The following is a 16,810-nucleotide window of genomic DNA, read 5'->3' on the forward strand; positions in this document are numbered from 1 at the left end:
AGCTAAGAGGGTTATGTTTCTGAGGGATAATATTTGAAAAGCACAGGAGGCTAATAATTTTTCAGAGACATTTAGATTTGAGAAAAGATAGAAGAGCAATAACAAGATAGGTTTCATAATCAGAATTTTTTTTCATATCTTTACCTTTTCATTATTATCTCTACTTATCTTAAACGCTAATATTTTTATCAATTTGACTAATATGTTACTAGTCCACACAAAATCAGTGAGTAGAAGAATTCAATGTAATATCAACCTAATTCCATAACGGTATTATTTCTGATGAATTCCTCTATTTAATCTTTAGTCATCTTAAAAGATTTTGATAATATAGAAAGAAATGTCATCTAGAAACCCTAAAAAGTATTTACTACTTAAAAATTGTCAAAAAAGATAAGAAAACTTTTATCTCAAGTAAGGATCCACAATGTTTATGATGAATTACCAGAAAGAAAACTATTAATCATGTACTTAGCAATATGCTAATCTAAATTAAAAAATCACATAGTTCATATGGTACATTTTGTATAAGCTTTGACCAAAGATTTGAAAATATGTTTTGATATAATTTTGAACATATTTAATGAAGGGCATAATTTGTAACTGCATGAAGATTGAATATCATTTAATAATTTCCCACACTATTTTTTCACCCAACTTTAAAACTGTGGTTTTATTAGAAATAAGGCTCGGAGTCATAAGGAAAAACAAATACTCAGACAAAGAATTTTTTACTAAAGTAATTTTACTTCTGCGCAGAAGCGCGACTCCGGTATGACTGGTCGTCACCAGAGCACCCTGAACAGAGAAGAGTCCTGCCCCTGAGTCATTTGCCCATTGGCTGGGGTCGGACAGCATAATCTAAACCAGATCCAATTGGCTAAACATTTAAACTTTTTTTCAGATAAGGTGGACATTTGATGGGAGAGAGGGAAAAGGAGGAAGTGGTCGTCTGTGGTGAATGAGAGTCAGTTTTTTTCCAAATAAGGAAAGGAACGTGAGCTGGTGTTGATAATGCAACTGGTGTTGGGGCATGCCTGGGCACCTAATAAAGTCAGAAAGAAGAAAGGAAAAGAAAAGAGGGGCGGCACAGTACTGGGAATTAAAGAACTAAAGATTGAGCAGGCTGTGTGAAGAGAAACCTTGTTATATCTCACAGTTTTCATTGTAATTTTGGTGTTTACCCCCATTGAATAATCACAGAAGTGATCATCCATTATAACTGATGAATGATTAGTTTCTCTGTAGGGACTGTATATGCTATCTGGAGTACTATTTAGGGCATCTTGTCTTGTGAAAACAAATCACTTTTAACTACAAAACCAGTAATAATAATAAATAATTACAATTAAATTCATTATATTGTAATTTAAATTGTAAATTATAAATACAATTAAATAGTAAAATACAATGAACTTGTCATCACAATCAATTATAATTGTAACTAAATTATAAAACAATCACGATTATAATTAATTAATCAAAACCAAATAATTATAATGATAATAAACAAATAAATAATGAATAATTATAATAATTATACAAACTGTTTTCATACAAAATACTACCTTTATACAGATATTTTCTAATGTCTGTTAGAGATTTCCTGGTTTACAGTAATGAGTGGCTGCAGTTCCTAAAGAATATATTAAGCAGAGCTTTACTTTATCAATTCTTCAAAGTATTTACATAAATATATATTTTATTTTATTAACACAAGATATCACATTCATCGCATTTTCTGTGGAAACTTAGACTACAGAAATTTTTCAGTTTTTTTTAGGCAGAAACATTTTTCTCATTCCTGCTCCAACTAGTCCACTTTATAAAATCAACTGTTTTGCCATGCTTATTGAAGCTCTTTTCTACTTACATCTTATGTAGATAAGATACTGCCCATTTTATGAATAGCTAATAACAGCCAATTATGTCTTTAAATGTAATTTGTTACAATTTTGGATTGTTTGTTTGTTTGTTTGTTTTGAGTTGGAGTCTAACTCTGTTGCCCAGGCTGGAGTGCAGTGGCATGATCTCAGCTAGCTGCAATTTCCACCTTCTGGGTTCAAGTGATTCTTCTGCCTCAGCCTCCTGTGTAGCTGGGATTACAGGCATGCACCACCACAGCAGGCTATTTTTTTTTTATTTTTAGTAGAAATGGGGTTTCACCATGTTGATCAAGCTGGTCTTGAACACCTGACCTCATGATCCACCTGCCTTAGCTTCTCAAAGTGCTGGGATTATTGGTGTGAACCATTGTGCCCAGCCACAGTTTTGTTTTTAAACATGTTCTAATAAAGTCATATTGCATCCCAAGGGGAAATTCAGTTATTTGTTGAATTGGGTAACATGAAATAGAGTGGTATTACTCTGCTAGAATAAGTAATAATGACACACAGAAGTTTTTAAAAATCTCTTATATATTAGAAAAATATTCATGAAGTTTTAGTCAGAGTGTCACTGGGACTAATAATCTTTTTATTTTTCAGCTAGGTTTTTAAAAGAATGTACAATTATTCTGTGGAATACTTCTGAGAAGATGAACATGAATACAGTATGATATAAAGAGACATTAGCGGGAAGATTTCTGAAGCTCTCTAGAGGAGACTTGAAGATGCAAACAAGAACAATAATTACAAGTGTTAAGAAATAAATGGATCAAGATAAAGAAAGGTCAATTGAGTATTTGCAGCTGGGGACATCTCATGCATTTTTGCTGCATTAAATTAGAAAAGAATAAGAAATGGGTGAAACTATTTGTGTGTGTATGCTTAGATCTAATTGATAGTTTTATATGCTTCTATTTCATGAAAAACATTTCTCTCTCCTTGTTTCAGCACCTAATATGAATACTGTTTTTTTTCTCCTTCTATTTCTTTACCAGTCTAATTGCTGTGACATCCCCACTAGGGTAACCTAAGATATTATTCTTATAACAAAGCAGAACTTAAAAATTATAAACTTTGAAATAACATTAAGATTGTCATTGTACAGAAAAGACAGATTACAGTAAAAATAAGTTCTAAAATAAAACAAAGAAAAATGTAATGCTGACAAGTCAGATGAATCATATGAAGACAAAATATCAGGATTAATCAAAATATGTAAGAGAACAGAGGATAGAGATAAAAGACATGTAACAAGAAATCTGCCTTCAGGAAACAATGTCTTCTGATAAGATTTTTTTTTGATGAATGAAATTAAATTCCTATTATAACTTCAGGGCCTGAAGACAAACAATGTCAGATATGTCATAAAAAATAATTTGGTGTCAAAAAGTAAAGTTTTTAAAAACCTGACAAATGTGGCTTTGTATGTATATGATTAATTTTTTGGTATATATTTATGTACTTGAATAAGTATCCAGTATTATCTAGTTTTAAAATATACTAAAAAGGTAAGATCTTAAGGTCATGGACACAGAATTTCCTTTTACTGATGCCCTTATGTTCACAGATTTTCAGGATTAGCAATATTTTTCAATGTCTTTCAAAAATTAGCAAATACATTCTTTTAAATACTTTCTATAATGTAATGTAGCAAAAAATATGTTTTTGCGTGTCATTTTGTAAAACCTTAAGATCAATACAATTTTGAAATATACTATGGTAAATGTGAAAATGCTGAAATAAAATTTTTGTATTTTGAATGATCAATATAATGTCAAAATAAAGATAATTTTGAAAAAGTGAAAAAAGTCACAATTTAAGTAAAGCTGTTAAAGATTAGTACTTAGAAAAGAAAGTAAAATAATGGCTGTCGAAAATTCTTGTCTATATGTAGCTAATAAAACTAACTATACTCTTGTCATATTGTTAGCTATCCACTTCTGCAACAGAACATTTCTAGGATTTTTTATAAGCTTTTTCACTTCACTTTTCTAATTATTAGAAGCAGTGTCTAAACCATATAAATGCAAAATTTGTAGCTTTAAAAGCTTAAGATTTCAAGTAATTACTATGTTTGTCTATTAGTTGACATAAATTATTATAAAAATAATACAGTTTGTCAGGGTAACTGCACATTCTTTTACACATAAATTCAAATTTTGTTCATGTACTCATTTTCCTGGAATAGAAATAAGATTTTGTCATTATTGTTTTACATACAATCATCTTTTACACTTTTCTACTTTTTATTAAAAAGTCATTTTCAAATGTCCTCCTACTTACTACTGTAATCTAAACTTTCTGGAGCCACTTTATTAGATAGAATTGGTCTAAGTCTTTTCAAAGGTGGCAATTCAATTACTAGCTTAACGAGATTTATGTTTTATGCTGAGAGAAATAGCTATTAAAATAAATTTATTTTAAGTAGAAACACACCAGAAATACGTATAGAGATAATCAGAGTAACATGGGTCATATAGATGCTGTGATTATATAAAAATGTGAATTAGATATAAAGCTCAATGTTTTAGAAAATACTGTCATAAAAATGCAGCTAACAACTAAAATGCAATAGTTAGAAACTTAATCCACCACACACACACACACACACACACACACGCAAACACACACACACACACACACACGTATACCTTTTTGCTTTTGTTCTTTGTCCCTTACTATAATGCTCTTCTGACTCTTTTCAGCATAACCAATTTCTATATGACTTTATGGTAAAATATAAGAACTCATTTTCCTCAATAATTTTAAACTGAGTAAGCATACTTTAAACAATTCTATTCCTTCCTGTATAGGCTTTCTGTTTCATTACAAATTTTAATTAGATTTTAATGAAATGTTTATAAATTTTAGGTTCATTGACTATTTGAAATTTATTTCTACATTTTTGGTGAATATATTGTCTTCCAAATAAGATTACTTTTTGACAATTTATGGCATATTTTCTATCTTTATTGAATTAGTCTTTATGTTTGGCATAATACCATAGGTATAGAAAGTACTCAGTAATTATTCTGTGTTTGTCCTAAAATAAAGCAATATAAGAGCTCTCCTTATTTACAATGAAGTATTATTAATTTATTGCATTAAATTGTGAGTTTCATGATTATTTTCACAAAATAATCATTGCTCAGCTAAATTTAAAATATTATAAATGTTCCCTACCAAAAATCATAGAATATACAACACCAACAGTGAACTGTTAGCAAAATTTCAGGAGTTCAGTCAAGGTCCTGCTGCTCATTGCTCAGAAAGCCAATGACTGAGACTACAAGTATTGGCAAAGAAGAAGGCTTTAATCAGGTGCTGCCGCTGAGGAGATAGGAGCTGTCTCAAATCTGTCTCCCTGAATGACTAAAACTAGGGGTTTATATAGCAGGGAAGAAATATAACTGCGTGAGAAAACAGGAACTATGGAGGGGAAAGGACACAGTCATAATGAAAGAGGAGTTCAGCATCTCATTGTTTGGATTTGGTGATCTGGTGAGTTTTATTTCTTTGATACTTTCTGAGAGGGCTAAAGGACTCTTTCCTGAGGAAGGAATTCAGATACAATAAATATAAGCATCAACGTTTAACAACAGAAGGGTAAGTTTCTACATTTTTACAAAAATAACTGTCTATGGAATTATTGGGTCAGTTTCAGAGCCTTAAACGATGGAGTTTTGGTTTTTATGATCTCCCAGTATATTCATTAATTTCAACAAATGTACTAGTCTGTTGAGGGATGTTTATAATATATGTGTGGGGAAATGCTATGTATGTGTGGGGAAATGAAATGGTTATATGGGAAATCTCTGTACTTTCTACTTAATTTTTTCTATGAAACAAAAACTGCTTCAAAAATAAAATTTTTAAAAACAATATTTGCCAATATTATAGATTCTGTTTTGAGACAGAGACTCAGTCTCTCACCCCGGCTGGAAAGCAGTGGTGCTATCTCAGCACACTGCAACCTCTGCCTCCCAGGTTCAAGCAATTCTCTACCTCAGCTTCCCAAGTAGTTGGCATTACACCACCATACCTGGCTAATTTTTGTAATTTTAGTAGAGATGGGGTTTCACCCTCTTGTCCAGGCTGGTCTTGGTCTCCTGACCTCATGATCTGCCTGCTCGGCCTCCCAAAGTTCTGGGATTACACGCAAGAGCCACTGCACTCGACCAACATTTTTATGTTTAACATCTGGGGTAAACTTTATTGAAAAGGTCTAAAAATAATTTAAATGCATCAAATATAAATATTTTTAATAAATCATAGAAGATTAGTTGTTGAGGTAGATTCATCTATGAATAAAATTAAACACTATAATTTAAATGAATTATGTGAAGGATTTCTATATGAATACTACTTGACCAGTATAAATACATGAAATAAAAATTTGCCTAATATTTTGCTTAAATATACTTATATTAATTAATGTCTTTAATATATAGAAAGTTTTCTCTTCTAATAAAATAAAGTTTAAATATATATTAAAAACAACTTTGTGAAGAAAAATCGGAAATGCTAGAGATTAAAAGATCAATTAAAGTTAAATGTTAGATATTTATGCTTAAGAAATATTAAGCAAACTATTGTTTCTGAGCTCCATGTAAAACTATGGCTTCCATACTCTCTATCATATATTGCACTTACATAAAAATTTAAACCTATTTGAACATAAAACACTGCAAATTCTAAGTAATACATAAAACTTACATGCTTTGTGTAACTTTTGCTTAACATCATGAATAGTAGATGATTGTGTCACCTGAAAAGGAAAAGACAATAGAATTACTTTTTAAAACTGTTCACTTGTTTTCTATCCATTTGTTTAAGAAAAAAATCTTTAAAATATATCACAAAATTCTTGCACAATAGGAATTTCTTCTTTGTTTACCTTTTTAAAGATTACTGTTTTGACAAATTTGAAAGGTTGGAATCACATTTGTATACAACAGTAATAGTGTTATAATATTAATTAATCAATTTCTTTCTAAGATATATTTTTGAATTTTCTTTGTCCAAAATATTCAATGTATATTTCCACATCTCATAAAAATATCAATTAAAAATATGAGTTAATGTACAGGAAAGTAAAAGAATGTATAGCAATAGTACCTGAGGATGTGAAGTTAATTTATATGGACAGATGAGAGAAATGTTTACATCAGAATATTATGCAATATCACCTTATACCCCCTACTGACATTATTTAAATCCTCAAATAAGAGCACTAAAAGTCCATTAAAATGCATGTGAGATATATTTTTTTGGATTCCTTAAATATATAGTAATTTCAAAAAATATGTGGTCCTAAATTACTAAAACTAACTCCATACACTAGGAAAATGAGTAAAATAAATTTAATTCATCTAAATTAAAAAATTATTGAGGACAATAATGACATCCAAACATCTCAAGCCATCACAATATTTTTTTGACTTTATGAATTTGTCTCAAAAGACATTTTCATGATAATTCAAGAAAATATATTTCCTTTCCCTGAATAAGCATATGGTATTAGTGAAATTTATTATAATCGTATGTCTACATGATTTATTTATGCTGACTAAAATCCCCTTATAGCTATTTTGAAAGTGTTAAATATAAAAATGAGTAAAATGTTTGTCTATAATGGTCCTTAAAAAGCATGTAGTTTTATTATGCACTGAAAATATAACAACAAATATATTTATTTTAACGCATTCCACTGGTACTTAATAGGATTTCGACCAAGCTTTCAATATACCATTCAGAATTTTTTTCTGATTTCCTGTATATATATGATTTACTAAATAAGACAGTTATGAGATTTAACCTTAGAAAGTAATAGGAGTTCCATTTTTTTATGCTATTAATAAAAACATGATCCTAAAACATTCTATGTGTATACAATTTTCAAATATTTCATGGCATTGCTCTTCTCTGAAAGATGTTAGAAAAAATTTAAGAACAGTTTATAGAAAGAGTAGTATATATTTATACACCATGCATATATTTTAGTTTTGGTTATTGACCTTCAATATTTAAATTTTATTTGAAAATGCTGTTTTAACAGTATCCATTGTTTTACCTCAGTATTCCTTATTCATTCAGCATTTTTATATATTTCTTTCTCTGATAGAGTGGACTAAAGCCCCCATGATATTCACTATAGTAATAAATATTTGTCCATTAGTCATATCAAGAGACTCGTAGTTTCAAATAAAAAATAATTTTCATGATCAATAATCTCTCAATTTGTGTTTGATATGTGTTCATCTAGCATTTTATAAGGGCACATTTTCTTGTATTATGCATTGTTAGTTCAATCTATATGGAGCAGAGGATAACGATCTACGGTTACTGTTTTTTTTTTTTAATCATGTAGTTCATCACATAGCATAAAATAAGTTTTAATCAACTTTTTTAGAAGTCAAAAACAAAGCTGTGAGTGCAAACGTGAAAACAAGTAAGATCGAAGTTTCTTAATCTGATATGCAAACGTTGTATGCCTTTCCCCAAACCATAATAATGTAATAGACAATTTTCTAATTTGATATATTCATTTTTCTTTGAATTTGCTTATTTCTAAGACTCAGAATATGTTTTTCTGAAAGAAACCATCATGTGGAATAGGGATGTATTATAAGTTCTTAACTTTTTAAAAAATATTTCATTTGACTTTCATGTTAGAAAAGTGCTGATTTTGAAGAAATCCTTGAGAACTTGCCTTTTCTGTAGTAATTTTAGACAAAACAAATCAGAAAGAAATTAACTACTAAATGATTCATACATGTATTCACTTAGCCACAAGACTGTGTTTGATCTGCTCTTTTCAGTCCTTTAGTTGTACTGAATGCACAGAGAGGAAAATATGATAATTAACTGAGCATATAAGAGATTCTGATGACTGAATTGATGTCTCAGTGGCTTCATCAGGGAGTTTATTTATCATAACTTCTACTTTTTAGTTAGTTTTACAACATCTTAAAAAGCATAAACTATCATCACTATAATTTATTCATTTCCATGATTATACAGATGGCAGTTACTTGAAACCCTGCATTTGAAACCTTAATATTCTCTTCATTAATGTTTCTTTCTTATAAAAGGAACTGAATCTTAAAACAGTGAGTAGGCAAGGTAAATGATGTTTGTAAGTTAAACCAGAAATTTACTTCTGGCTGGGCTCGGTGGCTCACACCTGTAATTCTAGCACTTTAGGAGGCCGAGGCAGGCTGATCACAAGGTCAAGAGATCTAGACTATCCTAGCCAACATGATGAAATCCCATCTCTACCAAAAATACAAAAATTAGCTGGGTGTGGTGGCACATGCCTGTAGTCCCAGCTGCTCGGGAGGCTGAGGCAGAATTGCTTGAACCCTGAAGGTGGAGGTTGCAGTGAGCCAAGTCTGGTGATAGAGCAAGACTCTGTCTCAAGGAAAAAAAAAAAACTTCTAAATTTTAACTGATTATAGTTAAAATTTGAGTTATTATAACTTTATCCTACATTTAAGTTGATGAAGATGAAAAAGCTTTTTCATTCAAGCATTTAATCTGGAATTTGTTTGAATTTTCCCTATATACATTTTCTACAATTTTTCAAAGAAACCTCTCTTTGTAATATTGCTTGTTTGTAAAACCATATTTCAGCCACTTTCACTATAAATACTTAAAATATACAGATGGCTCCAAAATACTGCTCACCCTGATTAGAGCAATGGAAATTAAACAGTAACCATCTGACATTCATATGATGGGATTTTTGTAGCATAAAAACCTAAATTTGTCTGTAAACTTAATAAAAAAGAAAGAATTTGTCTAAAGTAAAGGTGCAGAAATATAACCAGAGTAAAAGATAAACTGATAGGAATAATTAGATATAGAAGTGTGAAATGCAGAAACAGATACACAGAGAAATACAAAATGCCCAACGCAGGTTCCTACCTAAACAGAGCTGTTTTCAAGACACAAGAAGAATAATTGCCTAAGGAATCAAATTTTAAGCTTGACTAATTCAGAAAAATGATTTTAAAAAAATAACTGAGAATTTCCACTAGAAACTTTTAGGCCAGACTTGGTGGCTCACGCTTGTAGAATAAACACTTTGGGAAACCAAGGCAGAAGGATTACTTGAGCCCGGGGCTTCAAGATCAGCATGGGCAACGTGGCAGAAATCTCATCTCTCAAAAAAAGAAAATTAGCAGGGCATGGTGGGGTGTGTCTGTAATCCCAGCTACTCTAAAGCCTGGGTGAGAGAGCAAGACCATCTCAAACAACAACAAAAAATGATGAAGAAGGTAGTAGATTAGCAAATAGAATATATAGTTGAGTATTTTATTCAGAATAGACAAAGATTTTCTTAGTAAGTAACTGTTATTTTACTAATAAGTAATCTTCAGATACTCAGACAAGTAAGCAGTCTATGGAAATAATTTTTATAAATTCAAAATGTGTTTGGTATTTTGTAGAATAGCAAGAATTTTCACTTTGAATAAAATTGACATCACACAGTGAATCTGAAGAAATATGAGTTTTAACAAGGTTTAAATATTTAAATTTAACTGAATTTTATTTAAGAAATTGGAATGTTTTATATTGTATCCATTTTATTTATTTATAAACTAAAATAAATCATTTAAAATTACTTCTTTGTTAAATAAAACTATATGTATATATGTATGTATGCATACATACATATCCTGTTTTTGTATCATACAAAATGTTACTTTTTATATTGTAATAACAATTTGTTTAGTATCAATTATGCCTTTCCTATTGAAAAATAATGTCAAATTGACATATAAAATGATTTTGTCAAGGTATTTACAAAAAAAAATTTATCTGAATAATGCTCTTTTTTACGAAAATTATACTTCTAGGAAATTATGTGCAAATTTCTTTTAGAAATACAGCCTAAAACGTTACTGGCATTTTATTTATGCATACACACACTCACACACACACACACAACCCTTGAACAATGCAGAGGTGCCAACTCTCCATGTAGTCATATATTAAAACAATTTCATTGATATCTACTAATTATACATATTTATGAGGTACATGTGCTATTTTGATATGTGCATAAAATGTGAAATGATCAAAACAGTATTTAGAACATCCATCACCTTAAACACTTAACATTTATTTGTGTTGGAAGCATTTCAAATACTCTCTTCTAGCTATTTTGAAATATACAACATATGTTAATTGTTAATTATAGTCACCCTACTATGCTATTAAACAGTAGAACCTACTCCTTTTATCTAACTGTATGTTTCTACCCTTTAACTATCCTCTCTTCATTACTTCACTGCCATTCCCAGTTTCTGGTAAATATTATACTCTGTGCCTTCGTGAGATAAACTTTTTAAAGAGTTAACCTTCTTTTTAAATCCCCACACATGAATGAGAACATGCAATATTTGTCTTTCAAGGCCTGGCTTTTTTCACTTTATATAATGACCTCTAGTTCTATCCATGTGGCTGCAAATAATAGTTGATTCTATAGCTTGGTTACCGTGAATAGTGCTGCAATAAACATGAGGGTGCAGGTATCCCTTTGATATATTGATTTGCTTTCCATTGGATAAACACCCAGGATAGGAGTCTGGGAGTCTGGAATTTACAAAAAATCTATTTTTGTTTTCTGAGACACTCTCTATGGTTTTCCATAATGGCTGTACTAATTTATATTTCCACTAATAGCGTAAATTTCCTTTGATCTGCAACTTCACCAGCTTCTATTTTTTAATGTTTTTGTCTTCTTCAAAGTAGTACTTCAAATTGGGGTAAGATAATATCTCATTGTAGCATTGACTTTTATTTCCCTGATGTTAGTAATGTTGACCACTTTGCTATATATCTGTTGGCCATTTGTATGTCTTCTTTAGAAAAATGTCTATTCAGATTATTTGTCCAATTTTCCATGAACTCTTTGTTTACTTGTTTTTATGCTTCTGAGAATTGAGGTTTTTTAGTTCCTTATCTATTCTGAATATTAGTCCCTGATCAGATGAATACTGTGCAAATATTTTCTCCCACTCTTTTGCCTCATAACTCTGTTGTTTTCCTTTGTTATGCAGATTTTTAAAATTTTAACATGTTCCCATTTGTGTATTTTTGTTTTTGCTACCTATACTTTTGAGATCTTAGTCGTGAATTTTTGGCCTAGTGTCCTATAGTATTTTCCTTATTTCTTTTTTTTTTATTTTTAGTAATTCATGATTTGGGGTCTTAGCATTTAAGTTTTCAATCCATTTTCAATTGAGTTTTTGTGTTTGATAAAAGATAGGGATCTAATTACATTCTTCTGCATATGGATATTCAGTATTTTTAGCACCATTTATTAAAGAAGTTGCCTTTTCTTCAGTGTATATTCTTGGCATATTTGAAGACAATCAGTTGACTATAAATACAAGGATTTACATCTGGTTTCTGTGTTTCATAAGTCTATTCTTAAACCAATACAATGCTGTTTTGGTTACTATAGCTTTTCAGTATATTTTAAATCAGGAAGTGTGGTACCTTCAGCTTTGTTCTTTTTGCTCAATATTCCTTTGTCTATACAGGGTCTTTTGTGGTTTCATATCAATTTTAAGATCAAGGTTGTTTTTCTATTTCATAAAGAATGTCATTGGTATTTTGATAGGGATTGTACTGAATTTGTAGATTGCTTTGGGTGTGGTGGTATTTTAACAATACTAATTCTTCTAATCTCTTAGTATCAGATGTCTTTCCATTTGTTTGTGTCCTCTTCTATTTCTTTCATCAGGGTTTTGCACTTTTCCTTGCAAAGTTCTTTTCCCTTCCTGGTTACATTTATTCAAAGTTGTTTTTGGTTTTTTTTTGTACCTATTGTAAATGTGATAAAATTCTTGATTCAGTTTTCAGCTAGTTTCTCATTGACATATAAAAATTCTGCTGATTTTCTTATGTTGATTTTGTATCCTAAAAGTTTACTGAATTCATTTATCAGTTTGAAAATATTTTGGTGGTGTTTTTATTTTATTACCTATATAAGATTATGCCATCTACAAAGGACAACTTACCTTCCATTTTTCTAATTTAGATGCTTTTTTTTTTTTTCCTTTCTCTTGCCTGATTGCTACAAATAGGATTTCCTGTACTATGCTGAATAAGAGTGGGTATCCACTTGTTCCAATTCTTAGATAAAAAGCTTTCATTTTCTCCCCATTCAGAATGAGGTTAGCTGAAGATTTGTCATTTATACTCTTTATTTTGAGTTATGTTCATTCCATACCTAACCTGTTGAGAGTTTTTTTAATCATAAAAAATGGTGTATTGTATTAAATGCTTTATCTATTAAGATAATCATATGAATTTTGTCCTTCATTCTGTGGATATGATATATCATATTTATTGACTTGCATATATCAAAGTACACATTTATTCCTGGAATAAATCCTATTTGATCAAGATATATTACCTCATTGATGTGTTGTGAGGTTTGATTCACTAGTACTTTTCTGAAGATTTTTGTGTCTTTGTTCATCAGGAATATTGGCCTGTAGTATTATGTGTGTGTGTCTGTGTGTGTGTGTGATCATATGGCTTTGGTTTCAGGATAAAGCTGGACCCATAGCATGTTACAAAAAATTCCTTTCTGTTAAAATTATTGGAATGGTCTGAGAACAATTGTCATTAGTTCTTTACAAGTTTGATAAAATGCACCAGTATAGCCACACAGTGATGGGCTTTTCTTTGTTGGGAGACATTTTATTACTGATTCAGTTTTGTTAATTGTTATTGGTCTGTTCAAATTTTCTATTTCTTTCTGACCTAATATTAGCAGTTTGTGTATGTCCAGAGGAAATTTCTGTATGTATATATGTATATATATATATATATATATATATATATATATCTGTATAGTTATAGATATAGACACACACACACACATATATGCATACATACACCATGCACTATATAGTGTGTGTTTTTGTTGGGTGCATATATATTTAGAATTATTGTATCTTTTTGCTGAATTGACCTTTTTATCATTATATAATGACCTTGTCAATGTTTAAGTTTTTTTTTAGTTTTTAATTAAAAACTTAAAACTTAGCTAATCCTGCTTTCTTTTGGTTTCTCCTTGTATGAAATATCCTTTTCATCTCTTAATTTTTAGTCTATGCACATTTTTACATATGAAGTGAGTTTCTTGTAGGCAACACATAGTTGGGTCAAGTTTTTAATGTAATCAGCTAATCTTTATCATATAAATAAAAAGTTAATCTTTTTATGTTGTAGGTTGTTATTTATAGGATAGACCTTATTCCTGTCATTTTTATAACTGTTATTTTATTGTTTTCTATATCATTTGATCATTTCTTTTTTCTTATTATCATTGCAATTTGGTGGTTTTCTGTAGTGGTAACATTTGAGTCCCTCCCTTTTCAATAATTTTATCTGCTCCATCCATGTGTTTTATAAATTTTTGTGTTTTCATAATGGTAGATATCATCCTTTTGCTTTCAGATGCAGGAGTCTCTTAAGTGTTTCTTGTAGGGCAAGTCTAGTGGTAACGATTTCTTTCAGTTTTTGCTTATCTGGAAAATACCTTATTTGTCCTTGATTTTTGGAGGATGGCTTTGTTACACATGATATTCTTGATTGTCTGTACTTTTAATGTGTTATCTCATTCTTTCCTGTGCTTAATGATTTCTGCTAAGAACAGCTGTTTGATGAAGATTCCTTCACATGTGACTTGATGCCTTTCTCTTGCTTCTTGTTAGTATTCTCTCTTTGTCTTTGATTTTTGACAGTGTGATTACATCTTATCTTAAATAATATCTTTTTGGTTAAGTATATTTGGACATCTTTAAGCTCCTGTATCTGGGTGTCTATACCTTGCAAGACAGGAAATTTTCAGCTATTATTTCATTAAGTAGGGTATCTGTGCTTTTGTCTATCTTTTTTCCTACTGGAACACTCAAAATCTGAATATTTGGTTGCTTTATGAAGTCACATATGTCATACAGGCGCTCTTCATTTTTTTTTATTATTTTCTTTTTGTCTGACTGGGTTATTTCAAAAGACCTGTTTTCAAGTTTAGAAATGCTTTCTTCTGCTTAATCTAGTCTATTGTGGAAGCTCTCAGTTGTATGTTTATTTAATTAATTGAGTTCCTCAGTTTCTAAAGTATGGTTTAATTCTTTTTTATTATATGTATCATTTTGTTAAATTTCTCATTTAGCTTACAAATATTTTTCTGATTTATTTGTATTGTTTGTGCTCTTTGATATCTCACCAAACTTCTTTAATATCGTTTTGAATTTATTTTTAGGGATTTCAATAAAAATGTTTTGAATTTATTTTAGGGATTTTAATAAAAAGTATTTTGAATAATTTTGAAAACGATTCTTTATTGCCAGAGAATTGTTACGTTTCTTGTCATGATTTCTCATTTTTTCATGTTTCTCGCTTCAATATGCTAATATTTGCAGATCTGATGTAACAGTTGCTTCTTCTAATTTTATGGATGTATTTCATGGAAAAAATTTTTCCTGTAGATGTCCCTATAGCCTTGGTTCAGCAGGGCACTTTGACTTTGATTCTTGTTGGGTACAGTACTATAGTCTCTGTATGATAATTCAGCTGTAATCAGCATCAGTATTGTCTGTGTCATACTCAGAAGCTTAGGCTACAGTTTTAGGGGAAGCCTGTGGTAAGGCTTTACTGTAAACAAGAACATTAGATAAGTAATACTTAGACACAAGTGGTGTCAGCAGCAGGCTGTGTGTGCCAGTCATGGGGCGCTCAGATGGTGTATGCAGGCATTAGTGTTCCAGGTGGGATGATTCTTAGGCCCCTTGGTGGCTTCTCATGTGCTTACAATGACAGTGTTTATCTAGGTAGGTGGGTGGGTACTCAGGCATCTAGCTCTGTGGTGTTGATGCCAGTAGTGTTTGTGGGCTAACCCTTAAGACTTCTGGCAGCATGCACAGGTGTCAGCAGTTGTGGCAACTGGATGAATAGGCCAGTCCTGAGGCCCCAAGTTGGCACGTGCAGATGAGCGCTGTTAACTGTGGTGGCAGCAGGCTAAGAGGGCCCATCCTCAGGCGTTGAAGAGGCACATGCAGGCATTGGTGGTGACAGGTGGAACAGGTGAATCCTCGGAGCCCCAGACAATGTGTGCAGTCACAAGTAGGCTAAGGGCCCATTCTCAGTTCCCCAAAAGGCATTTAAAGGTATTAGTGGTAGTGGTGGAGGGGTCAATCCTTACACCCTCAAATGATGCAAGCAAGCATTGTTAGGGGCAGTGCCAGTTTGTATGGACCTGTCCTCAGGCCCCCCTGATGGCGTGCATGGGCACAGGTTGTGGCTGGTTTATCTCCATACCCCTGGACAATGTATGGAGCCCTGGCAGTAAGAACAGCCCAGTCCCAGGTTCCTGGAAGTTATGCATAAGTGCTTGTGGCTTCAGGCTCCTGGATAATGTGTGCAGACACTAGAAAAATGGTGGTGCTAGGAGAAGTGGGCCTGTCCTCAAGTCTCCTCAATGTTATCTGCAAGCACAGGCTGTGGTGGGTAGATCAGGCCTCCAAAATGTATGCTCACATCCAGCAGTGATAGCGGTGGGCAGTGAAGACCAGTTCCCAGGCCCATGGATGATGCACACAGTTAATGGTTGTGGGTGCAGTGGATCTGCTTTCATGTTTTCCTGGTGGTGTATGTGGGGACCAGGGATAAACAGAGGGGTGAATTACACCTCTAGGGCCTGAACAATCCTCATATAGGCTCCTGACTCTGGTGGTCAGGTGGGTCTGTCCTCAGGCCCCTGATGGTACACCTGCTTACTAGCTGTGGCAGGCTAGGTGGATTGATCCTTAAGCTCCTGAACAGCATGTTGACCCAGTTGTGGAGTTGTGTTGATGTGTGAGGCAGGCCTGTCTTCAGGCCCCAGGATAGTGCCC

The 16,810-nt window shown here is 31.8% G+C and overlaps 1 protein-coding gene across 2 annotated transcripts in view; it reads right to left on the minus strand.

The window, feature by feature from the left end:
* The window catches only part of TECRL (trans-2,3-enoyl-CoA reductase like), a 101,995-nt gene that overhangs the window by 67,844 nt on the left and 17,341 nt on the right, over nucleotides 1-16,810 (minus strand). For both annotated transcript variants that reach the window (XM_021666297.2, XM_021666296.2), the window contains exon 2: nucleotides 6,603-6,654. In XM_021666297.2, coding sequence (XP_021521972.1) covers nucleotides 6,603-6,654 — 52 coding nt within the window. The remainder of the gene's footprint in view (nucleotides 1-6,602; nucleotides 6,655-16,810) is intronic.

This window comes from Aotus nancymaae, unplaced genomic scaffold (genome assembly GCF_030222135.1).
Source record: "Aotus nancymaae isolate 86718 unplaced genomic scaffold, 86718_ANA_hifiasm-v0.15.2.pri h1tg000006l, whole genome shotgun sequence".
Lineage (NCBI taxonomy): Eukaryota > Metazoa > Chordata > Mammalia > Primates > Aotidae > Aotus > Aotus nancymaae.